Below are 26,221 nucleotides of genomic sequence, written 5' to 3'. Positions count from 1 at the left end.
GGCCATCAGAGGAACTGCAGTTTTTGACACTCTTGCGCTGGCTTCAAATTTGAGCCCCAGAGGTAAATGCTTGATCTAGAAAAGCTGCAGGATTGAATAATTTTATCCCTATTCAAGTTAGCGCAGGGCTGAACTGGATGTTTGCTGCTTAACCTGCAAAGTCTCTGGTGTGTTTGCTTCGTGCTCCCAACAATGCAGAAGATCTGGGTAATTTCCCACCCAAGAAGTTGAAGCTTCTTGTGCTACTGGATAACTTTCATGGGAATGAATGGGGCCCCACCTCTAACACTGCATCCATTTTCTTTCATGCATCCATACCCCTTTTTTTTATTTTAAGATATTTTTGTGGGGCATTTTTAGCCTTTATTTGACAGGACAGACAAGTGTGAAAGGGGGAGAGAGAGAGGGAGTGACATGCAGCAAAGGGCCACAGGCTGGAGTTGAACCCGGGCCGCTGCGGCAACAGCCTTGTACATGGGGCGCCTGCTCTACCACTAAGCCACCGATGCCCCATCCATACCCCTTTTTACACAGAGATCACGCTACAGGGCCGCTACTAAGTCCCTTCTTTATCCCTTCTTTGCATTTTTACACAGAGCCAAACAACGGCGGCATCATTCCGCTCCAGTGTGTGATTTCAAATAGCATCACGGCATTGTAGAATCAAAAGAGGGTTGACATTTAACACAACAGTGTCAGCCTCTAGTGTGACATGTAACAAACACGTCAGTAGCGATTTATAAACAATAACAATGGTGTTAACATGTAAAAAACAGTCATTTACCATCCATGTTGTATGGCAGCTGATCTCGTCTTCTGGTTGGACGATAAGGAGCCCCCAGACCTCGTTGTTTTTACTAAGTTGTGGACATTTTCAGTCACTGTTCTTCTTCTTTCAGTTAGCCACTAACTGCTATTAGCTGCAGACACCGTTTTGGCGCTGTTACAACATTCCGTGGTAGATTAAAGGCAAGACAACTCTGTCCCCCCAGTCCCTGATCATACCTTATATGCAGAATGGCGAAACAGTATAGCGTCGCAATATTCCAACCTTGATCAGACAGTGTGGGGGCTCATGCTTAAAAACGGGGGTATGCAAACCAATGGGTGGCACCATGGAAGCTACATTATATTATACACTCTGTGGTTTTCACAGATTTATTTAATCCATTGTGTTATATCACATGATCTGTTGTTGCAAAAGCTTATTGGGTATGATTACATATAGCCCTTATTCTCACTATTATTTCATTCCTTTAGAATTTTCCTTGCTGTGTCTTTATAATATTGGATGCTGCAATGACCCAGTTTCCCAGTTATGATCAATACAGATTCATGTTTTTCAGTTGACTCCAGTTCCTCAGTGCAGCTTATGAGAGGTCAGGTCTTACACTGGTGGCTCCACAGTATTAAGGCCTTTCAGCATGCAGTGCTTTGATAGCTTGTTAGTGTGCCTGACAGTCTCATGACAGAGCCTGAAATGCAGAGGAAGACACACCCACTCTAAATATAAATCCGTCACTTTTTAAACCGAGTCTGGTGTAAGACTTGCATGGCATGTGTACAGTAGTCTTTGCTGTTGTAATGGTAATAACTCACCCAGTTTTGTGTTCCTCTGGGTAAAACGTGCTTTTAATCTTCCTCAGTGGCTGTGTCACTGATGGATGTTGGGGGAAGTTTCAGCTTACTGTGTGTCTCTGACTGCAATTATGCCGCAAGAGGAGCAGGCAAAGTTCAGTTCAGTTCAATATTTGGAGGGGAGAGAGACAAAGAGACCCACATGGCTTACACAGCCCAGACAGTCATTAGTGAAGTAATGCAGCTCACCTTTAGTTCACCTCTATGAGCTTCAGTCTTGTCAGGATTGATGGCATCAGAAAGACGTGGTTTTAGGTTCAGCATTTCATGATTGGGCATACTCACAGGATCAATCAAAATCTCATAGGGGACAGCAGGATGTTTCCACGAAGAGGAGACGTGGACGCTCCAGCTCTGAGGCTGCCCAAAGGTCCCTGTGGACAAACACTTTTCCATTTCAATGTTTCTCCAAATTGCGCAGCATGGTGCTGAAGGAGTGTGACAGAGTCAAAACTGTGGCTTCTTAAAATGCCACAATGTCTAAATCTATTTGAAATCATTTCTCGGCAACACCCTGCTGTGCAGCACACCTCACACAGAGCCACAGGAACACTGAATCTTTATTTCCAAAGTGTTATGATTCAGTTTGAAAGATAAATGCCAAATTATGAGTAATGGCATTTTTTTTTCTTCAGACGACATGCAGAAATATCAAAGTATTATTTACTTTAATTGTTCCTGTCTACTCTCTGTCAATGGAAAAATGGATGATGATTAACTTCATATGAAAAACCCCTGATTTTAGCAATACCCTTCAAATGAAAATGATGTTATACACATATTCAAATGAATCTGCTTTCTGCCCAGTTATCTTGTAGAAGCTAGGGCTGCAGATTTTCAGTAGGTGGGATCACACTCACCCCTTGGCTGTTTAATAGCATTTCGAGAAACACTGCAAAGATTCAGTGAGAGTTGCAGTCGAAGAATGTCAAGGTTGGACTACCAACAAGGTATCCGCGGGAAAAAAGTTGTTACAGGGATGGTATGTAGTCTTTTACGTAGTTTAGTTCTAGGTGAACATGCATGTTGAATCACAGGTGTTGGACAACATATAGGATAATAATAAATTAATCTAATGTTCTAATCTTCAGACCACTGGCTTTGTGCATCAGTCCTATCTTCTCTGCCAACTGGAATCTGAGAGTCACTTCGATCGGGTATATTACTTGGTTGGGGCCCGCAGAATTAATGTTTGTGGGTTGGGTCTGGTTGCAGAACAAATTGGTCATATGTGCAGGTGGCTTGGGTGGCTGGCTTATTGCACGTAGAGGTTCCAGTTCGGGGGCAGGTCTTGAAAATCAGACAGTACTCTGCTCTCTATAGAATGTTAATTACATATGAAGCAACATCCAGTTAGCTCAGCTTGGTACAAAGACTGGAGGCAGGTGGAAACAGCTGGCCTGGCTCTGTCCAAATGTAACTAAATTAACCTGCCAGCATCTCTAAAGCTATTACAGCTATACAGCTTTAAAGGCTGCAGCTCTCGGTTCACTGTGTCATCTGGTTTGTAGTAATTATTTTAAACATATATTTGTTCTTTGCAGTGTCATGGCATTTAGGTAGATCCTGCCTCACCACCTGACTAAATGACTTAACTTAAAATGTAGTTTTATTATCTTTATTTATGTAAGTAATAATGTGCTTACATGGTGCATGTTCCTAAACTTATTTGGGTTATTACCAAAATGTAACTGACACACTCTAAACCTGGAGCCAGGGGTAGAAGCGTAGGAGAAGTGGTTGTTTACCGGCTCTCTAGGCAAAACATAATTAAGCTGCCATGTAGTTTTTCTGTGTGCACAGTACTTGATGGGTACTTGAAGGTGACAGCACACACACAGAATGTACAGAAAGTGGGAGGTGGGGGTACCCTCAAAAGAACCCACCCGCTCATTTTCACCCCAGGCCCATTGGTGGGTTAATTCAACCACCGTCACACTGAAATGAACACGCCCACCAGTAACAGCATCTCTACCTTAAGCACTGCACTGTGCTCAAGATTAATGTTCTTTGCGTGAGCATTAATAAGGACTAGAAAGAGCGGATTGACAGATGCAAAATGACACCCACCTATGAATTCTCCATGTGCACTCCAAAGCCGCACAGTGTAGTCAGTGGATGAGGTAAGCACTACTTGATCATTGTCAACAATCTGCAGGCTGGACCAGAATAAAGAGACACAAGATGAAATGAGAGAAGGCATTTCTGGCAGAACACTCTAAATCATCCACTCTGTTGGTGCGTCTGATGGCAGATGCACCCCGGGCAGCATCTCACCTATACTGATCGTCTGTTTAAGACCTTCCCACACTGTTTCTCTATACTTTGTCTACTGCTGCAGAGGGAAGTTATGCTGCTCCTGCTGCCACCCATCCCCAGACTAAAAATGATTGGTTCCACTAAGGAAGTACCCACGGGGACTTTTAAGTATACAACCAGCTAAAAGTTAAGGACACAACCCGAAGTCTAATTGCTGTATGACAGCAGTTACCCACACATTTTAAATGTAAAGGAGGAGTGTGTAGGATTTATAGGATTTAGTGGTATCAAGTAGTGAGACTTGCAGATTGCAACCAGCTGACATGTGCCAAGCATGAACTCCTGCATAAAATTCCTTCAGCATTCATTGTTCAGGAGGTTTTTTTGAATTATCTGCAGAGGCCTCTTGCTCCATTGTGGAGGGGTTGCAAACTACAGTGGCCAACATTAAAACGAGATTGACACTATCTAGAGCCAGTGTTTGGTTTGTCCGTTCTGGGCAACTGTAGACACATGGCGGACTCCATGGATGAGGACCCGCTCTTTATGTACATATAAATGGCTCATTCCAAGGTAACGAACACGCCAATTCTTATTTTCAGAGGAGTATACACTAATGAAAACATACTTATATTATATTTCTGCCAACATATCCCCCAAATTCCTACATACTTGACCTTTAAGACAAGATGAATTTGTGACCAACCATGATAAAAACCTGTTGTGTATTTTGCATACCCAGTAATTCTGCCGGTGTGGGCACGCCAGTAGTTTTCAGCTGAATGAATGTGAAAAAACCAACAGGAACAGTCACAAACTTGATTTTGAATGTTCTGATAGACAGTACCTCTTTATATTTCACTGTAATCAGAGTCAATAGAAAGAATAAAAGCAGCTAACCTCTAAGTGATTTCTGCTCTGGGGCGAACTTCTCCATGTTGTACACATAGATATAACCAATTCGGTCTGCAGCGTACAGCAACGTGTCCTTTTCTGTTTTAGCCAGTTTTGTAATCTTTTGTTGGAATCTAGACTGAAACAGGGAAATAAAAACAGAGTAGCATTTTCATGAGGGCTTTTCAGTCATAGCAGAGACATCACTCTACTCATATTCATTATTTGGCTGACTAAATGTTACCTTCCCTGCAGGCAGACTTAATACATCCCCCCAGATAATAGTCCTCTCAAAATAATCTGATATATAATATAATACAAAATGTCCCTGGCAACAAATTGTAGAAACTGATTATGAAGAAACACAGTACATGAAGATAAAAAAAAATGTTAGGGGCCATTGTTGCTAGGTAACAAAACATAAATGGGGAATTATAGCAAATCAAAAATGATGTTTTTTTTTTTAACATTTAACATTCTTATGTTTAATAGCTTCAAAGCACAATTTTCTGCTTTCTTTAGGAGGGTTTCATAGGCACATGTATTATTTCAGCTTCATGCCCCCATGTTCACCCACCTCCCAATATTAAGAGTCCCTGCTTTGCATTATGTAGCTGCAAGGAAGGTACCTGCTAGTTGTTCAAAAAACCTAGAACTAAGCAAAGAAACAGTGCACCATGTCAGCAATTTTAAGGGTAACAGGGAAAAGTGAAACTGGAGTCCTATCTCTTGACATCCAAAAGTGAAACTTAGAAATGTTGTTGAGTTAAATATCTTACAGCTTTGAAGCTGCCCACAAATTTTCCTCCATTGAGCACGTTCCAGAGATTTAAACAGCCTTTAAAAAAAAAAGAACACCTAATTAACGGTGTGTTGAAACACACTGAAACGCTGTAAAATGCAATCATACGCTGTAATGAGTGTTGTTCATAACACTGACCCATTGCTCCAGACGACAGCAAAGCTGTAGCCGAGCAAAACTGCTGTAACTTGGAGTTCTTAAGAAAAATGATGCTTGGAACGCTTGTATCCAGTCCTGCGTGACAGAAACAAAAAATTACATAAATGCAATTTTCTGATCACATACACACATGGATATATTGGTCATTCATATTGCTCCAAAATCACCTTCAACATTTTGATGTTCAGGCAGAAGAGGGCTGACAAATCGACACCGTATACATCCAGAAACCACGTTCCACACTATAATCTCTCCATCATAGCTGCTGGTGGCTAGAAGAGATGGGGGACATTGCACCACGCAAAGGATGTCCTCCTTATGGCCATTTTTCTGGAGAAAGACAAAGTGAGCCTCACTAAAGAAATGCAGGATTGAAAAGTTCAAAAGTTCAGCCACATGGTTTATTTCCATTAGTTTCAAAGCTATGAAAGATTCCTGTCTTTGTTTGCACTTAAAAAGTGTAATGTATTTCCTATCACTTCAGCATGTGGAAATGTGTTGAAGCTTTTAAGTTTATCTCTTAGACTGGCAAGAAATGTGCAGAGTTTTAAAATCAAATGGTATTTTCTGATAGATAAAGCCTGGTATGATATTAATGGTACAGACCATAAACAACCTTAGAGGAATAGCCTAGTTCTTGGGAACATGTTGGGAAAACATCTTTTTCACATTCTTGCCAAAAGTTAAATGTGAGGATACTCTCCTTGTGGAGAATGATATCAGTCTTCTCATTTAAAGACAGGGAATAAGCCTTTTTCCCAAAATGTTTAACTAGTAATGTTTGAATCCATCACAGGCAAAGTGAGGTGAGGTAAAAGGTCCCCACACTGTTCACCAAAAACTTAAAAGCATCCTGCAGCTGAGAGAAATCGTGAGTGAAAAATGTTTCGACTCATTTTGAGCCATGTATGAATGTCAGAGATTTCACTTAAGTCTTGCTTTTTCTAACAGTGCTCCGGCCAAATGTGTCACACATTTTAGATCAATGGCTGACTTGATGTCAAACCCATGAGCGAGCAGAAAAGTCAGACATTACTGCCACTGTACTTCACACTGATACAAAGCGACTCATCTTGTACTTTATGTGCTTCTCGCTTTCTTTCACTGAACTCAACAGAAATATCTTTGCTTGGAGCGGTACTGCCAACAAGTAACTGTCCACAAATCAGGAAAAGCAGATGGCATTTTTGACTTAGGCACTGATAAGTGAACTTGCTGTGAGTTATATTCCAAGCCCAAGCAAAATATTTAGCTGAACTGGGCCATGTTTTAAAATATAAATGAGATGCAACACAACTCTGACCATCTGGAGTAACAGAAAAATCCACAGTAAACCCCTGGCTCAGAGGATAAGGGGAAGAGACCGATATATATGCAACCCATTGATCTTCCTCCCACAGGCCATTAAAGAAAAACAATTTCAACAGGGGGCTCTGTAGATAATCAGAGGGGTCACTTTTCTTACTGGCCTCTGTAATGCATTCCTACTGCTCTGTTAATGGGCCACCAGCCATAATGAAAGAGATGGAAGAGGACTCAGCGTTACCCCCTACAATGAATCATACACCATTACTGAGAATCTATTTTCCCTCCTACAGCTCTTATATAGAAAGAACCCTGCCATCAGAGGTAACCTGACCACTTTATACAGGTCCCATCAGATAAAGGAATTGTAACCTATTGTGGGATATTACTGGGAACTGATAATACATCTTACATCTATCTGGGAGCCAAATCATCTGCAGAGGTTAATTAAATTAACTTTCCCAACTCAACAAATATAAAACCATCCTGGTTAATGTCAGGTTGCCATTATAAGGACATCCCAAACAAATTCAGTGTCAACTTGTCACGACAAAGACAACTTCTGGTAATGTCACTTTGGTTAATGTCAAGTTGTCATAATAAAGGCAACCCAAACAATGTCACCTTGTCATTACAAAAACTGAATGACACTTAATGGCAGTAGTCATAAACGTTGATGACATGTACATAATGTTCATGACAGGTTCATGACCGTGTCATGTCATAGTAATGACAGTGTCATGTCACTCTTATGTAGATACCTTCAAGTAAAGTGTAACCCAATACAGTGAAATTTTAGATGATGATCAAAGGTGATTTTTCTGAAAATAGATGTTTTTCTTTTTTAATACACAATAATCTTGTGCCTAAACTTTTGTTCTAAAACAATTCTTGGTAGCATTTTATGCACAAGAAAAAACTAGAGGAGATAAAATATTGAGGTAACCCTATAAGACATTGTGGTGGGAGTGCGTAGGGCATTTGGTGCACACCTTGTGTTCTGAACTGAGTCAGTGATAAAAGCATCCTTACATTTCAGTGAGAGCTCAGTCTCTCTGGAGCAGAGCCTGTCATAAACGACAGGTATACTGACAGGTCAAAGCTTGGCTGCCCTGGGACTCAGACACAAAGAGAAGCTATGTGATGTGAGGACATCAACACTGATGTGTATGGGGGGAAACTTAAAAATCATATATTACACTATATGAATTACTATATATACAATATTGGGTAAAGGAAGATGGCAAGAAACAAAAACAAAATGTGTAATAGAAATTGTCAAAAATGGAGAGAAACGGGAAAAGGAAAGAGTGAGAATAAAGGCAAGTCGGGGAGGATGGGGTAACTTGCTGCTTGAGTTAAATAAAGTTCCTGCAGGCGATGCTGCACAATAGGGCAGAGATCAGGGAGGCTTTGTTACCCAGCTCTCTCTCTGAGCTTTCCAGCCAGTCAGCAAAACGACTCTTAGGACCAAAGACTACAGTGTCCTCCATGTGTCTGTATAATATGAACACAGAACCAGCAGGGAAGCTTTATCTCCATAGACCTGAAGGCGCACCAGTGACTAGGACAGAGCATGGACAGAACTGGCCAAGTACTGCTACTATATAAGCTTTATGATGGGTAATGATAAGTTAGTGCATAAACAGCATTTTAATGGTATAGTGCAGTCATTGTGCAGGCAGTTTATCTATCTTACATACCACTGGCTGATTTAAATAAATACAATGCATCATATTTTAGATTTGGATGTAAATCTTCATCAGATTCTTTGTAGCCATGGCTGTCAGCCACAGTGGCGGAGGGGGGGTTTGTTTTACAGTACAAAGTTCAGTATTTGTCTCTGAAACGTAGGGAAGTAGAAGTATAAAGAAACATACAATGGTACTCAAGTAAGTACCTCCAAACTGTGCAATATACTTCATTACACGGGATTTCTTTTGATATTTTTTAAATAAAGACACACTGAAACAACAAAATAACAATGCTATGAGGATTTTAAGAAGATGAGTAATGTGCTAATTGAATAACTACAGACCTGGCACACACTGTGCTTTTGCTTGATGTGTTTTTGATCATGCTTTCAGTTCTCAACAAAAACAGCCAATTTGTCCTGTTGTCACTTTCAGCACAGATAGCTGTGCTTTTTAGGCATGGAAGAATAATGATTGGATCTAATGTTTCTACCGCTTTCATCTAGTCTGCCTAAAACGAATGCCACAGGGGGAATACTAAATCTTAGTTGGAGCCCCTTGAACTATATTCAGTCATGTCTTAACATCTTTTCTCAAAGTTATCGTAAAAGTAATTTCTTGTTCATTAATCACCAGATCATCCTGCCATGAACGCTGTGGCCTCTGGACATGATGAAGGTCCTCAGGTACGTCCTGAAAAAAATACAGACGCACAGTCGGTCAGCAGGATATTCTATATCTCATTATTATTACATTTGGATCAGAGAAATAGCTTGTGGAACATCCTATTAGCACATTACCATTCTTATTAACCAGACAGTGTCCTATGCCATGCAGCAATAAATGCACACACTTATTTCTGGTTTTATGATGAAATTCAAAACAGGCTATATGCAGCATGAACTATCATATTATTTCTTTTTTCACTGTTTCAGAATGGAGTTCAGCTGGTAATGACAATGTAAACAAATGCAAATGGGATGCAAGGCGGTGGAGGAATGAAGGAATTGGAGAAATAATTGGAATGGGATTTCCGTAACACAACTGACAAATAATACCGAGAACTCATGTCTTTTGTACTCACTGAGTAAATGTCAATCTTCCGATCCCGGCCGACAGACATCACATAGCTTCAAACATAAAATTGCATAAGCTCAACACGGATTAGAATTCATACTGAGCCAAGAACACTTGCCAAATATCACGTCAGTACTCACAGGTTCCTGTGAACTTGAAGAAAGATGCAGTCACACACTTCGTTACGTACACCATCTACAGGGAGAATTGAAAGTGATTTTTCATAATTAATGAATAATATAGTATTTCTAACTTTCTGTTTTGAGGAAGTAAAAACATTACAATACTTACCCCTCTTGAGAGTCTTTAGGCACTTCCCATTGTTGAAGTTCCAGATCTTTAAACAACCGTCTCTTCCTCCTGTGACGAGTCTGCAAACACAAAGACAAATACTGTAATGAAGTAATGGCTAAATATATTATATGAAACATTTCACAGGCTGTTTCATGCACTGTACCTCCTCCCTTTAGGGTCAAAAGTCATGCAGGTGATGGCAGACAGGTCATTTGTGCCACCAAACTCAAAAACCTGATGTCCAGTGTCAAAGTCCCAGACCTTCACCACCTGAAACCCGTACATTTTATATAATTATTGTACGCTTCAAATAGATATGATCCTGTTTCAACACAGACTGGATTAATTTTTCAGTGGAAATGTGAAGTCAGGTCACCTGAGTCTGTGATGTACTAATTTACTCACAGATCCCTCAGTGCAGCTGACAACTTGACGAAACTCCTCACTGTAGCCGCAGCACATTACAGGCTCATTATGTGAGACATTCAGACGCCTGTGAAGCCGTGGCCTTACAGAAGTAAAAGATAATCAAATGAATAAAAGGGAGATGAATATTAAGGTGCTGCAGTCATCCGTGAAGAAAAAAAAGCTGGTGAAAGTGAGATGTTAATCCCTAAAAACGAGAACTTCAAAAGCCTCAGCTGTCTTTTTTTTTTTTTTTTTTGAATTTCACAAACCATCATCCTTAAATTAGTTCAGAAGAGAAATATTTTCAAAATATCTTCAGAGTACATTGGATTCTGCGATGAATAAAGCACAAAGGCATCACAGCCAACCTTATCTTCAGGGAGAGCACAGCCATACAGTCTGCTGCTATGTGCAGGGATTTCAGAGCAGAGGAATACGAGCATGCAGATATGTCACCGTGAATCCCGCTGGCTTTGGGGTCTGCTGTAAACAGGCAACACTGATCTTGAATATCCCAAATCTGAAATGAACAGTGAACAGCCATGGAAGAAATATTTACATGATTCACTTAAGTAAAATCCCAAACTAAAAAATCCTCATTTACCTGTTTAAGTCCTGGATTTTAAGTTTTTCTTTTCTTTCTTTTTTTTAACTAATAGTACAGAAACATTGATCATCCACCCAAATATTCAAATATGCTAAAAATATCTCTACAGTTCTGATAAAAAATATAAATAAGATAAAAAAGCTACTCTACAGCAGGCAACCAAGCACCACTGTCCAAAATAATCATTAGCAAATGTAAACATAATCATGAATAAAGTTAACAAATAGCCATTATTATTATTATTATTCCTAACTGTTGTACTACAGTTCTGCATGTGGTCTGTCCAAGTGGTGCTGCCGTACCCCAGCAAAACACAACTCACAAGTGTATTCAATGAACATGAAAGCCATTATTACATTATTTTTGTCAGAAAGCCTCTGTGAAGTCTGAGTAAGGTGCCAATCACTTATGTTGCTCTGCATGTACAATTTATGTAAGTAGTATTAGCTTTCATCTTATATTAACACTACCCCTTGTCTGCATGCTTGTGTTGTGTGTACATGTGTGTAATATGCCAATTAATTGTTGGATTGTGTGGATTGACAATTAATAACGACATTCACAGGCATAGCATGGGGGCAGATTTGTTGACCGCATGGCTACGGCCTTGGCTTAAGTACTTTCCACCACTGCTGGTGAAATGTTTGCAGTGGTTTATGCATATACAGTATATTGGACATTTGGATAATTTAGAACATTAAAAAATCAAAAGTAAAACATAAAAACTGAGTCATATATTACTTTCACAGTGCTGTCTACAGAGACAGAGAAGATCTGACTGTCCTCTGAGAGGATGCGGAGGTAGACGATGGGAGCAGAGTGGCCTTTCAAAATACCAGTTGGTTTCCTAAAAGGCAAAACGAGGATGGGGCATTTTAAATTAACGTTAATTGTTCCAAAGAAATCCCACTGAGGTGCGGTTTCTCACCCAGAAAAATGTGGGTTCCACATGCGTATCAGTCTGTCCATGCCTCCAGTGATCATCAGACTGTGCTTCTGACAAAGGTCAAAGGTCTTGACACCTTTGTAGATGCTGAAAACTGTCTGGTCACATGATGCCCGGAGCTGTGGGGTCCAGCTCAGATGGATCTTCTTGGTTTTCCCTTCGTAGCAGGCCTCTCTGATCTCATTCAACTGCTGCTCAGCATCCGTTAACGGCAGCACACAGCCTCACGAAGAAGGAGGAAAAAAAGCATTAAATTACTGAGCTGTGTGTATGAGCATCAATCAAACATGCTTTGTGGAGCAAGGGTAAGCCATTATCAGAATAAATGACCAAGTGGCAAGTGGACATGGCCGATCACAAGCACACTCACACAGACACACAGACACACACACACACGCATGCTGGCATTGATTGGTGAATTTGTGATAGATGAGTCATCATGAGTCATCCCTCACAGCTCTGCTACCAGGCTGCCTAATGTTCAACACCGAGTTTAATTACTGCACACTGTAGAGTGAAAGGACTTAATAATTTTTGTCAGCATTTTCAGCGTTTGTCATCTTTTCTGTTATCTTGATCTTAAGTCACAGACCCGTCACAGAGAATATACATGTGTAAGAATAGACAGATATATGTATGTCTTTGAAGTCTAAGTCACGATAAAGAAAGTCTTTTGATTGTTTGTTATTATCCTGATGGCGCTGAACATATGCCAGAAAACTTAAAAAGCCAAAGAAACAAGCAAAACAAATTACCTATAACGAGGGAGGAAGATTCTTCATTTGATGAGGAGACAACAGCTTGAAAAGACTTAAAGTATTTCACCTGAAGTTAGAGAGAAGAGTTTCTCAGACAGGATTATTTGATCATAGTGTAAGTAAACTGCTATACATATTGAACAATATGTACTGTTAAACAGCTTCTGCAGATATTGTAAATAGTCAGCTGGCTGATTTATGTCTTTGCTAGGGAAGTGTACATATGCATGGAAAGATAAAATGTCACCTGTGTTATCCAGTCCTGATGAACCTTCCATCTAACAAATGTCACATTCGGAGAAAGCACCGCATTGTCAACTGCTATGCTGGGCATATTTTCAGTCTTTGGTAATTTATTCCATAATCTGAAAAAAAAGAAGTTGAAATGGGCCTGAAACAGCCTCACTTATGTAAAATACATGTAATTTATTTGATTGGCGGGAAACCTATAGAAAGCAAGAGTATAATTTTCCACCACATTTTTGAAGTTTCTGTGCAAATACAGCTCTCTGCCCAGCTTGTTTTTACACTTATTTACAGAGTCTGTATTTTCTGTTCGCTGTTAGAACCAGTGCGCAATCATTTTTGTGAAAAACACACCATTAGTCAGTCTCTCACACACGTGTTTCCATTCTGAATACATTGAAAGGTGCCACATTCAACAGAGAAAAGTGAAATACAAAGGATAACATTTTAATGGTGTGGCCAAAATGCTGGTGTAGTAGAACGACCTACCAGCACAAAAGTATGTACTGACTCACTGGAAAAACTAATGTACACTGTGTGACAAAAACATCTTCCCGAGTGTCTTCATAGAGTGGGAAAATGATGAAATCAGAAGCAGCTGCAATTTTATCAAATCAAAGTAACTCCTGAATTTAACAGCTACAGATCTGTCATCGAGTGAAACACCTTTTCTCAGTAATAGCATTAACAATATTCACCAATTACTGAAATGGAGACCAGGCATTTTAGTTCTCAGTGTGAGTGAAGATAACACTGCATAATGTGAGGAGAATCAGACAGTTTGCTTCACTACAAATGCGTATCACAAATGACAATGAAAATTCAAAAACAGGAAATCATAAACGTAATCTCATTCAGCTACTTACAGTAATGGCAAACCACACATCCAATTAAGCTATTCTGGGTCTGAGTCTGGCATTTATTGTAAAATTATGCCGTGACTGCCAACATGCTGCCCAAATTTTTACTCATTAGCCAAGTGTTATTATTCTCAGGAATCACAAAACCCACTGCAAATGTATCTCACCCACAGGAAATATTCAGTTTTTCACAAACAAATTCCTTTTAATCAGACGAGAACATGATCTGAGAGGGAAACAAAAGAGTACACACATTTGATTGGCTGTTAATGGCGGATGTCCCCCTCAGGCTCAGCTGAGTTTTCTAAGAGTTATATCACTGTCTGAGTAGCTGGCAGATCATTGCTGGAAATGTATGTACTGTGAAAATAGTATATACTGTATATGCTAGTAATACCTTTATAATGTGATTGTGATACCTTGCTAGGGCGTCCTTTTTGCAAACCATGAATATGTAATATTTCAACCCTCTCCTAGAAATTACATTTGTATATGTTATGAAGCTGCTTTCTTTATGTTAATGTGGCAACATAATTAGTGCCTGGATTATGTTCTGAGGCAATGTTTCCTTCAGGTAACGAAACACCAGGGAGAGAGGGAGGTCGCTGGGGAGGATGGCGGGTGTAAAAAGTGACATCAGATCTTTGGGTTTGCTTTACACTCCTGTCTTAGGTTTAACACTTAAGAAAAAAAGCACTTTGGTTAAGGTCAGGGAAAGGTTGCGATTGCTGTTATACTTGAATGAAAAACATAATAACAAAGACTGTTGTCTTAGGCAACAAATGTATTTGGTTAATTGTAGGAAATGATTGTAATTTCATTTAAATATTAATCATAAAGGTAATAAAAAATGCTGTAGTCAATGAGAGTGGATAGTGTATGCAAGATTGTCTACTTTAGCCAAAACCAACTGTGATACGTTGTCAGTGAATATTTAGCTGAGATACAACGTTTTGTTGATATGTCAATTATCAACATTTTTGCGACTTGCCAGATACATTAAGCAATATTTCCTAATTATGTTACTAGAAAGCATTATTTTCTCATAAGTATGTTACCTTTAAAAGAATTTGCTGTTTCAAATGAGTTGTATGTCAACATAACTTCTAGGAGACAAGGCTGAGCATTTTACATTATGATGTCGCTGATATGTTTCTTTACATTTCAGCAACACAGTGGTTAACGTCAGGTTATGTTTAGGCATGGTTAGAAGATCATGTTTTGGCTTAAAACACCCGCTTTTGCTGGTACAATCATGACTGGCAGTGTCTCACTAAACAAACAACCCATTTTGTTGGTCTTGAACAGTCGTCTGCAGCTTGGTAGCCACAAGAACCAATCAGAGCTACGTCACTTTTGAAATGTTGATATGACACATACAGAACATCCATCCATTCATTTTCTAGCCGCTTGGGTGAGAGGCAGGGTACATCCTGGACAGGTCGCCAGACTATCACAGGGCTAACACATAGAGACAGACAACCATTCACACTCACCTTCACACCTACGGACAATTTAGAGTCACCAATTAACCTATCCCCAACCTATGCATGCAGTCTTTGGACTGTGGGAGGAAGCCGGAGTAAACCCATGCAGAAGGGCTCCCTCCTGGGATCAAATCAGGAACCCTCTTGCTGTGAGGCGACAGTGCTAACCACCATACCACTGTGCCGTCCGTACATAACATACAAATGTAAAGTATCTGTGGTTTGCAGAAACATACAATTCCAACCTTGTCTTCTGCCAACTGCTTTGCTAATCCCTGTTCAAATAATATTGAATAACAGTGTGTGTATGGTTAATTGAACAACCGAAATAAGAATGAACGTGTCTTGTAAGTCTTTAGAATAGAACAATTACCTGAGGGTATCTCCAGCAGAGGATATTAAAATGATAGTCACACATCCCTGAAACACAAACACAGAAAATAACCTCTGCCAGTATTAATCCACTTGAATATAATTAATAATTTCCTTTTGAGAATTGGATCAGGTTTTAACCAAAGGACCGACCTCAGCATCTCCGTACAGAATACAACATTTATCAGGGCTGGTGAAGCTATAAGGAAAACACAAAGCATTATTGTGACTTATTGTGACATTTAGCGAATATGTTAACATGAAGTTTTGTTGCTCACCCGCAGTCTAATGTCAAAGGCACTGTGTCTAATGCATTGATCTGGCAATAAGGCTCCAGAGTGGAGAGCTCATAAAGCTGGATCTCTCTGTCCCTGCAAGATAACGACGACACGAACAATAAACAAAGCCAGAACAGTCTGGGACCTTAAAAAGAGTAATCAATGTGCTCAATAAATAATTTGGTCTTTAAGTTGTTTTATTAAACCGTTTCTCACATTACCCTGTTCCGACCATCAGCTTGTTGAACTCTGTCATCAGGGTAAAATCACTTGCCCATTTTGACTTCCTGTTTGCAGGCCCTTCATTCTGTAATACAATGAGCCCATGAATGTTAAAAACTTTTACTTCCACAAAATTCAATACAGGATGTAGACAAAGTAGCTGTGTAATGTAATGCAATCCAATAGAATAAACCCTATATAAATACTTGTGAAGATTCAGCGTATGAATTGCTAATGTAATATTTTATTGAATAAACTGTAAAGAGTTCATGATATTTTGTCCTTGCTATTCTACACTCACAGAGGAGTGACATAATACCATGTTACGCCTTTTATACATATGGATAATATTAAGGGCTAAGTGTGGTGATATTCATTTTATTCCCGTATCATCAACAAACCCCTGAAAAGAAGGAAACTGACAATGAATTGATCTTTACAAGTATTTTCTGTGTAGCCTCAGCATGATATACTGTATCTAATTTCACCTATAGACCTCCATTGTTGTCCAAACATTATTATTATTAAAAACACATTAACAAGCCATATTGTTACACTGGGTGATGTGTTCCTTCATTAAGATGAACATGGGCACTGTGCCCAGCTGTTTTAGGAAATAACTGATCCTTTCTTAAAAATGAAGATGCATATTCGTGAGCCATTTTCAAAAGAGTTATGTCTGCAGAAAGAAACACTGGGCCTGGGGTTCAGTGCCACAGTCAGGGGAGTTGAAAGATAAACTAACAAATTGGTTTTGGTCTCTTTGTGCGATTTCTTCACAGTAAAAAAAACATAAAGAATGACTTCAGACATTTCCCTTGAAGAGTTCAGGTAAATGTACCAAAGTTAAAACATACAAACATGTGTTTGGTCTTCAGCTGTTTAAGTTCAGGGCTCCAGCAGCAAACAACCCCGTCTTCTCGCACTGTGATGGTGGTGCCATCATTGGTGGAGTGGATGTTGATGATGGGAATGCCGTGACACAGCGGCTTCATGGTGGCAGGCAGAATGAAAGCCACCTGCTTACTGCGTTTCGCAGATTCCTGCTTCTCTTTGTACTCCTGCATCACGTGTGTGCAGAACTCACCCTGTGTCAAATTACTCTGTGTTAGAACTGTTAATGTTCAGGTTGTCTGTAGCCCATGTTTCTAGGCGCCATGGTTGCCATGGTTATAAGTGTAAAGGTTTATCTGAAGTAGGGGGACAGAAAAAAGCATAAGTTCTTCCAAAACCTCATACACTTTACATGTGTATAGCGAGATAGAAAATATTAAATGTGTCACATCATGCTTTCCAAATTAATATTAGCGTAGTAAATAAAATTGAAATTTTATGTTATCATTTTATCCATAATTCTCTAACCTTACTAAGTGTCTTCACCATCACAAGTGGAGACTCTGTCTGTGTGTATACATGGATGGATTACTGAACAGGTCTACTGGGCACAGGCCAAGGGGCACAAAGTTTCAGTGGGTCCCCTGGCTCTCACTAGTAAAATGTCACTCAAATGAACACATACCAACCATGAAGGGATCAAAATGACCACAAAGAGATGCAAAAGAAAAGCAAAGAGCAAAACAATTTAACTCAAACAACCACAAAGAGACAAACAAAAAACACAAAAAGACAAAAAATATCACAAAGAAAACAAATTACCTAAATAAGACACAAAATTTTAACACAAAATGACTAAAAAGAGAAACAAAATGACCAAGAAAAAAAGATTAATTACTTCAATAACACACAAAATTACCTCAAAGAGACCCAAAAAACTTGAAAGAGAAGTGAAAGCACCACAAAGTCTGTGTGTCCTGCTCCTACATAGGAAAGGTGGTGGGGCCCTCTGCATATCTGTGCCCAAGAGCCTATTGTCTCATAATCCACCTATGCATATATATATAATTACAGTTGTAAAATCACACTGAAAAGATATTTACAATTACGTCAAGTGTCAATACTCAGTGTAAGGTTTTATGTGGGAAACCATCACCTTTGAGTCAGAACAAGACAAATGTGTTATTGTACAGTCAACTTGGCACTAAAAAAGCTGATTTAACCCAAATCATTGGTGAGATCCAGTCACACTTATTCCATAAATCCTAGCTGAATTACAGTTGCCAAAATAAACCTGTCACTTCCTAGTGGCGTAACTGTTTTATTGCAGATTCCTGGTGTTTGCATGCATGAGAAGTGTCATAACTAAGGCAATGCTCCTGAATAAAAATGCTGCATGCTCCATAAGAAACAAATATGAATTTCATCTCACCCATGAAATTCTCCCTTGGCCTGAATAATCAATCTTCTTAAATAACCCTTGAATCTGCGCGTTGCTCTGTGAAATTCAAAGAACAAAAGAATAAAGAACAATGACACTTATTGTAAATTAATCAGGTAATTGCAGAGGCTTGTCCTCTATTGCAAAAGAGTGAGACACAGAGATCACAGAGATGAGAGAATCAGAGAGAAAGAGAAATGACACACTGTCTTACTGTCTCGGGCAAAGCCAGACACTTCTTCACAATACGTGCAAAGTTCTTTGCATTAATGGATCTCAAGCCACCCGCATCAAATTCCTTCAAAAAGAAAAATACAGTCAGATCTTCCCGAAATTAATCATCAGACTGTCAGTGTGTTTTCAAGAGTTTTTACAATACCTCAAATGCCAGTTTTAATTTCTGGAGGTTGTCGAGTGATATCGTCTCATCAGTCTTATTGGAGAAAGAAAAGACTGTGACATTATAATATGATATGAGCCAGTTACTATAAAGCAGGCTGATTGTGAATATTAAAAAAAAAGAGCAGGATGCACAACAAAACCAGTAATAAAATTCAACTGACAAAAATGCTTTTTCCCCAGTCCACTCAAATCCACTCACCAGGCAGCTGATAAAGTCTGTGTGCTAAAAATACAAATTTGGAGAGGAGACATTAACACTGTGTAATTATGAACGCACATGATTAAGGCTCCACCTCTGAGTACTAATGAGTATCTGTAAAGGCCACCACAAGCCATCACCGGCTATGTTATGTCTCTGCAATGCTTGCACAAGGCCAGATGACAGGCCGTGCTCTCTGTGTTAATGGCCTCTCTTCAATTTGTGGCGGTTTCCTAGCAACGGATCCGTGATCCATGAAACTCTTTGATCTATCATTAATAAATAACAGGGATAAACAGCCTAATTCCTCAAGGATGTAACTAGAGTTGAGGTTTCCCCACGGTATCTCCTGAATTGCAGAGATAATTGTTTTATCAGTCAGAGTGATGGAAGTGCTGAAAGTGTTCACATAACCTCGACTGCTTTCCAAATCCCTTTATTAGAACTGCATAACTTTGAACTCCTGAGCCTGTTCCTTCTAATCTGTCATGGCACATTGCTCATTACATTAAGCAGGAGAGTGTGACTGACATCTGTAAGGGAAACCCACAAATTTCAGCCTGTGTGCCTTTTGCACCAGCCTCCTACATCAGTCCATCATTCCTGTCAGCTTGAAAGCTTGAATTTAAATTTACTGGGGTCCTTTTAAGTAGTTGGCTCGGCAACTGTGTTTGTTTTACTTTGGCCTGAAGCATGACCATCCCTGGCTCTGGGAGAGATTGTCCTGCCCGATGTGCTGTCAGGCTGTGAGTAAATTGATCATCAACTTGATTTAAAATGGCACTTTTGGCATTACCTCACATTCATTCTGCTGCTCACCTTGTGAGTGAGATATACTGCAGCTGAAGTTGAGTTTAAGCACTTTGGAAAGAGTCATGTAAACTGGTGAGTGTGACAATGTAACACTCTGGTGACACCTTGAGGCTAAAAGCAGCAACTTTCTGAAAGTAGACTTACTGGGAAATACTGAAATAATCCAGGCTTAGAACACATTTTCAGATGCAGAGAAAGGTTCAAATAGATCACACTTGACTTCTCTGATTCCACTTTCAGATAAATGATTTGACAACTGTACCTTGAGACTGCAGAGTGTGCGAGCTGAGTCAATACTGTGGTGTTGTCGTGTCATGATTTGAGCCGCATCTCCAAGCGTGACAGTGTGTCTTCGCTTGTTCTGTCTCAGCAGCTCTCGAACCAACCATTCAGGCAGCTCTTTTCTGTCCTCGCTGACACCCCCTCGTCTTGGTCCTGAGACTTCATCTGTGACTTTCTTACCCTGACAACCTGGCACAGAAGTGCATGTTGTCCTGCCTCCTGTACGCCCCAGTTCAGAGAGGATGCTGGAGGATTTGAAATGTTGCTTTAATTAAATGTGTGCACTTTGTTGTTATGGGTAAATGTTGCTTTGGCACTAATTAAAAATATATGAGATGGTTGTTATTGTTGCTGTACATGATTTAGGGTAGACACTGTTGTTACAAACTTTTTGCAATAAATGTGCAAGTTGAAACTACACATGAATCTATTTGACATTTGTTATTCTAAGCTATAGGTGACCAGACTTCCTGTATTACACGGTAACTGCTCAGTGCTGCCACAGATGGCAACTCAAGCACCATGACAACAGTAAACATTTTCTGAACATGACAGGCACAAGGCAAGGCCTCAAACCCATGGTCCCATTACCCTTTGATCAGACATTCAAATATAAAATGAAGTAAAACTTGTATTTAATAGGCTCAATACTCGCAAAAAAAAAACTGTGCTTGCAATGCTGGTAAGGAGAGAAACAAAAACAGCAGGTTACCTGGTCACGTGTTGTGTTTCTAATCTCCCTGAAGCTGAAGAAGAGCGGACCCTTTTCCCCAGTGGCATCCTCGTTAGATGGTGAATCTTTAAGGCTGATGTGACGCAAAAAGCAGACTTTGCAACGCATTTCCTGAGTCAGACCTCCAAACAGATGTTAATCAGACAGATCTCACATTAGTCTACCTGACACTCTCTCTAACATTACACCTGAGCAGAGCAGGTGGCCTCACGGTAACTAAGAAACCAAGGGTGACAACTGAGACTACAAGACGTAAGGCAAGAATCCTGCCTTTAAAGAGTGAGAGACGGTTTCGTCAGTGTGTTAGTGACAGCTAGTTTAAGCCTAACAATGTACTGCGCTGTTTACTTTGTGTTTAAATTAGTTAACATGTAATCATAGTTTAATGTGCCTCATTAAAAGAATACCTCACCCACAAAATGACCAGTAGTAATTCAGTTTGCTGTGCTGTTTTACCTTGAGCTCATAAGAAAACTGTTTTTTCCCGTGTGCCTCTATGGAAAATGGTGGACACATTTTTTTATTGATTGGTTTGGGACTACGCTTAACAAAAGCCAAACTATATCAAAACCATATCAAAACATCTGTTTTGATGTCATCCAAGTCTTACTTATCCAGTCGTATGCTCAGTGCTTCCCAAATACCTGCATTTTCACTAACATATCAATACATCAAATTGAACTGAAAGTGAAACTTCTCGATGATCTCTTCAAACACAGACTCCAATACTTTTTTTTTCAGTGAAATGCAATGTGTTTGGGAAGCAAGGAGCAAACAACTGGGCAAATGAGACTTATACTGCATGACCTGTGTGGAAAATTTGTGAACAGGTTTTTTTTTATAGAGTTTTGTTGCTGTTAAACTTGGACCTCAGTCAATCAATAAATCAATATGTTTGCAGTTTTCTGTTGAGGCGTGTGAGAAAAACAAAGTTTTCTTCACAAATTCCAGATAACATTGCATGACTAACTGATATACAAATTGATATTTTGTGGGTGAAGTATTCTTTAATGTTGACGAATTTTCATAATTCCATTTTAACTACTTAGGGAATTAATATATTTTTAAAGCAAGATAATTAATATTCCTTTTGAAAAGACTTGGAAAACGTCACAAAACAGAAGAAACCAAAAAGTGTTACTGCTGATCTTGTTATCAAGCTGCAAACAGACTGCATAACGTCAGAGAGCAGAGTGTGGGGGCAATGAAACATGAAGGCAGACAAATATCTTTTCATCGGTGGGAGACGTTTAATTATCACACAAGTTCCACACAAAAAAAGACAAAGCAAATCAATTCTGCGAGACACTTTTAATTTGCAGTGTATTGTATCAATTATTACATTTTTTATCCCTACTATGACAAGAAACTACATGAAAAACACAAAACTCAAAGACAGATTATAGCTTCTGCGCAGCGATGGGTTGGGTCCAGGCATTTTTAGGCAATTCTGAGCAACAAGCAGAAGAATTGGAAGACATTTAGGAATTTAGCAACACAATCTGCCTTTTGCATCAGCTGAGGCTTGAACTCAACCTCTGAGACTAAGAATCAATTTCTATCTCACTGAGCTAATTAGTCAGTGAGAATTCATGTGTAGCTTCACAAACTGACTAAGCCAGACGTGCAGGTTTAGCAGCCATCCATGCATGGAAAGGCAGATTTCAAACCACTGTAAAAAAAATTCAGTTATCGAAACAAAAATCTTAAAATACGCATTGCATCTAGACAGCATGGAGATGCTGGTAATTTATTTTAACAACGATTGATTTGCTTCATAAGTGAAAAACTTATGTTTAAAATTGCTATTTTTACACTGACTCCAATTGTTCAAATTAGAGCAAAATTCAAAATACTGTCAAAAAATCAGTTTTTGAGATAAAATTCTGAAATTTGCCACACGTCATCTACCATGACTCTAGAATTTTGTCATTTTTTTCATGAACATTGAAGATTTATTTAGCAAGAATTTGCATGTATATGTTTACAGTACTGTTTACAGTCAAACATTTTGATGCACTGTAGGCTCAATTTTTGATAAATCAAAAATCTGAGAAACGTAGTTTTTGTAGGACAGTCTGAAGATGCTCTGTAGCAAGTTTGGTGTCAATTGAGCAAAAATTGTGGGAAGAGATAGGTTTAAGAAGTTTTACAGTTTTTGAAAAAAACAGTGATGAACTTCATAATTTTTAATAGGTTTAAGTGTACAAAAGTTTCTTCAGTGTTGGGGCTACAGTTTGATGAAAGTTGTGAAGTCGTAGCACATATGGTTGATTTGTTATGAATTTTCAAAGTTTTGAACTTCCCACGCTTGCTGTAGCGCCACCATCAGGACTATTGGCTTGAGTTTACAGCTGAGGATATCTGGCATGAGACTGGACCTTTGTGCAAAGTTTGGTAAGTTTTCACCCATGGGAAGTATGATTTCCTCAGAAGAATAAGAAGAAGAATACCTAGGATTACAGTAGTGCTGCCTGGACCCTAATAAACTAACTACTGTAGCAGTAAGGTTCAGAGAGGTCCTGGCCAGCTCGATATCCACTCTGGAGAGCAGGGATGAAGCTCAACTGCTGGGAGTTTATTCACCTTCTCCCTGCTGTTTGGACAATCTTCACTCAAAACTGTTTTAATGGCCTCCCTTTCTGAAAAGCAAAAAGCAAAAATAACATGAATGCCCTGTCTGTCAAATCAAAATCAGTATTAAAATGCTTCAACATTCAAAGACATAAGTTGATACTTGCCCTCCTCAGGTAAAATTCTGTGTAACTGCTGCAGCTCCTGAGGCAGCAGAGACTTTATCACACATGTGACATCATTGACTCTTTTCCCACAAAACCTGTCATAGTTTGTCAAATCTGATCTTTTCTGCTGAGCGTGCCTTTGCACAACAGTTGGAACTGCAACACACAGAGGGTAATCAAATGATATAAAAACATTAAGATGTGTTTCAAGCACCCTTTCCCAGCATTTTTTAGCATGCATTACCTATACCACAACAGGCCATGTTAGGACCTGTGTTGCAGCTGTGGTGAGACTGATTCACCAGCAGTTCAGGTTTTTGCTTTGGCTGGCGGTAATTGTCCCTCATCTCTGTGTCAGTAGATAGCAGCGGCCCTTCGTGCCTGCTGTGCACAGTAAATCTTCTTCCTGCATTATTAATATGATCAACTCCAGTCAAACAAGTTCCACAACTAAAGGCAAATAAACTGTAGATACAAATAATACGGTGGCTTGTTTGGACACGCCTGAGTGCTTGAATGTCAGTAGCTCAGGTGTTCTTACACGCTTTCACATACACAAGACTGAACCAACAGACTTGTCCTACCTTGAGGCATACCCATGAAGTCACATCTGTAGATGGAGCGGTACTGTGCTGTCAAGGCCTTACGAATCTCCCTCTCAGATGGAGGACATTTCCAAGGGAAGCTGACATACTCAGAGCTTCGTGCAGCGTCCCTAGGCAGCCTCCACATCATGAAAGACTTGGGGAAAATAGCTTGATTTAAAGGTTACGATACACTGTGAGAGGTCAAGCATGGCATTCAACTATGAATGTAAAATTGAGGCTAACACAGCCTAAATACCAACCTGACTGGGATGCGGGTTGTTTCTCCTTTGCCCCAAGGCAGTTCCTGTGTGAATGCATTCAGGTTTACAGCCTGGCTGCCAGCAAAAATCCTTGTTGTATACAGTTGAACCAAAAGGTCCAGACTGTGAATAAGAGTCTATAAATGAAGTTGACACTGGGCACCTATACATACAATTACACAAACACACAGAGAAACAAACACTAACTCTGCATGCCTATTCAAAATTTAACCAAAAGCCCAAAAAAAAAAAAACAACAACAACCCAAAAACAGAACTTACAGCAGAATTTCAGCAGCTGAGTTTGGTCGATAGATGAATTGTCTTCTATTAGACGTTTCATACGGATCCCACCACTGTTTGCCTTCTACAAAAAATGTTACTATTAGCTCATAACCCTGAATGCTTGAGATGTAGAGTACAACGGTCACTCTGGGCTGCAGGTAAAAAGCAGGGTGAACTTCTCTTTGAGTATTTTTTTTAATGGGATTTGGGAAAATGAGGGGGAAATATACCTCTCATCCCCTTTGGAAATGACATCCTTGCTTACACTCACAACAGCAGGTAGGAACCGACAGTTACCCCAAGACAAGCAGACATGAATAAGGAAATTAAAGGCGACACTTTAACAATAATACTTACAATTTTGAAAGTAGCAACAGGAAAACTAATAATACATTTTGACTTTGCAACAGTCCAAAATAATATTGTGAAATTAATCAAACTAAATATCATTTGCAGTTTAATCTACCACAGTGTATAATATATTTTAATTATACAATATAATGAGATAAACCCAGCATATTACTGTAAACCAAAACATAATAGAAATGTAAGAGAATAATATGATGCCTGTCAAATTAAAGCAAATTTAGTTAACAAATGTCTTGCAGTTATCCTTGGTTTAATTACCTTTGGTTGCCATTGGTGACCACTGTTTCGGTATCTTGCTATACTTGTTTTCGGTATAATGAAAACCTTCCTATTTCCAGATGACACTTCACTTCATGGATGGCTCGCTGAAAAGCATAACTGACAACTGTGGATCCAAAATTTGAGCCTGCATGTATAACAATTAGAACGTTGGGTTATCAGGTGTTGTCTTTATCTGTGCAGCAGCAGAGTTGATCCTGACAGGGTGTTTCCAGGTGCTGTGGTTATGGAGACCTACAACATTTGAATGGCCACTGTGAGCTGCTCAGCAGGGGAGATGTTGCATTAAAAATGTAACATTGCCAGAGATGCCTTATTTATGTTTGCTAGGGGCGGACAGGGCCAAAGTAAGAGTATTTCTCAGAGATATACTATATAAAAACATTTCAAAAAGAAATGCTATTTAATTAGTTACTCTGCAGATTAACATTTTACATACAAAACATAAAATTGTTTTGAAGATGGATTTTAAAAGGTACCTCATAATCTTGCACTCCATATGCTCATCTTTTTACAATTTATGTTATAAATATCTTCCAAATATTTAAGGTTATATAGATACAAGAAGAGAAGCAAATTCTCCGGATCATTTCACATCTTATTTTCAAACTCATTCACATACTCACTCCCACTCAACCGTGACTGCCTGATTGAGTGGCAGTGAATAGCCCAGCTTGACTCACATGAAAGT

General features: G+C 39.3%; 2 protein-coding genes across 2 annotated transcripts; both read right to left on the bottom strand.

Moving 5' to 3' along the window:
- Positions 1 to 713: 713 nt before the first annotated feature.
- wdr95 (WD40 repeat domain 95) lies at positions 714 to 21,118 on the bottom strand. The gene is made up of 31 exons (XM_049576688.1): positions 20,990 to 21,118; positions 20,258 to 20,522; positions 19,863 to 19,926; positions 18,961 to 19,034; positions 18,796 to 18,879; positions 18,573 to 18,638; positions 17,164 to 17,394; positions 16,306 to 16,391; positions 16,085 to 16,177; positions 15,960 to 16,005; positions 15,808 to 15,854; positions 13,089 to 13,206; positions 12,839 to 12,908; positions 12,066 to 12,306; positions 11,879 to 11,984; positions 10,899 to 11,050; positions 10,528 to 10,630; positions 10,286 to 10,392; positions 10,120 to 10,199; positions 9,969 to 10,023; positions 9,836 to 9,881; positions 9,385 to 9,444; positions 5,920 to 6,082; positions 5,732 to 5,827; positions 5,571 to 5,629; positions 4,798 to 4,930; positions 4,636 to 4,675; positions 3,709 to 3,797; positions 1,828 to 2,012; positions 1,600 to 1,701; positions 714 to 1,475 (listed from the first exon to the last, which is right to left on the bottom strand). Exons 1-30 carry the CDS (start codon positions 21,055 to 21,057, stop codon positions 1,633 to 1,635), a joined length of 3,096 nt encoding a protein of 1,031 aa, XP_049432645.1. The 5' UTR covers positions 21,058 to 21,118; the 3' UTR covers positions 714 to 1,475; positions 1,600 to 1,632.
- A 1,199-nt stretch (positions 21,119 to 22,317) lies between these two features.
- On the bottom strand, positions 22,318 to 25,980 carry LOC125888863 (testis-expressed protein 26-like). Its single transcript, XM_049576496.1, has 6 exons — positions 25,510 to 25,980; positions 24,880 to 24,964; positions 24,599 to 24,761; positions 24,336 to 24,492; positions 23,996 to 24,157; positions 22,318 to 23,907 (listed from the first exon to the last, which is right to left on the bottom strand). Exons 1-6 carry the CDS (start codon positions 25,520 to 25,522, stop codon positions 23,711 to 23,713), a joined length of 777 nt encoding a protein of 258 aa, XP_049432453.1. The 5' UTR covers positions 25,523 to 25,980; the 3' UTR covers positions 22,318 to 23,710.
- Between the last annotated feature and the right edge of the window lie 241 nt (positions 25,981 to 26,221).

This window comes from Epinephelus fuscoguttatus, linkage group LG5 (genome assembly GCF_011397635.1).
Source record: "Epinephelus fuscoguttatus linkage group LG5, E.fuscoguttatus.final_Chr_v1".
In the NCBI taxonomy this organism is placed as follows: Eukaryota; Metazoa; Chordata; class Actinopteri; order Perciformes; family Serranidae; genus Epinephelus; species Epinephelus fuscoguttatus.
This window is presented reverse-complemented; position numbering and strand designations above follow the sequence as displayed.

What these genes read in the sequence shown, in the direction of transcription:
- LOC125888863 (XM_049576496.1), bottom strand. An exon ending in TCAGCTGCTGAAATTCTGCT is followed by an intron (nt 24,762 to 24,879) that starts GTAAGTTCTGTT and finishes TTGTATGTATAG; the next exon opens with GTGCCCAGTGTCAACTTCAT. An exon ending in CTTCATGGGTATGCCTCAAG is followed by an intron (nt 24,158 to 24,335) that starts GTAGGACAAGTC and finishes TTAATAATGCAG; the next exon opens with GAAGAAGATTTACTGTGCAC.
- wdr95 (XM_049576688.1), bottom strand. Translation starts at nt 21,057, where the DNA reads ATGCCACTGGGGAAAAGGGTCCGCTCTTCTTCAGCTTCAGGGAGATTA. An exon ending in GCCAAGGGAGAATTTCATGG is followed by an intron (nt 17,395 to 18,572) that starts GTGAGATGAAAT and finishes AATTTGACACAG; the next exon opens with GGTGAGTTCTGCACACACGT. An exon ending in TTCTGTACGGAGATGCTGAG is followed by an intron (nt 15,855 to 15,959) that starts GTCGGTCCTTTG and finishes TTTGTGTTTCAG; the next exon opens with GGATGTGTGACTATCATTTT.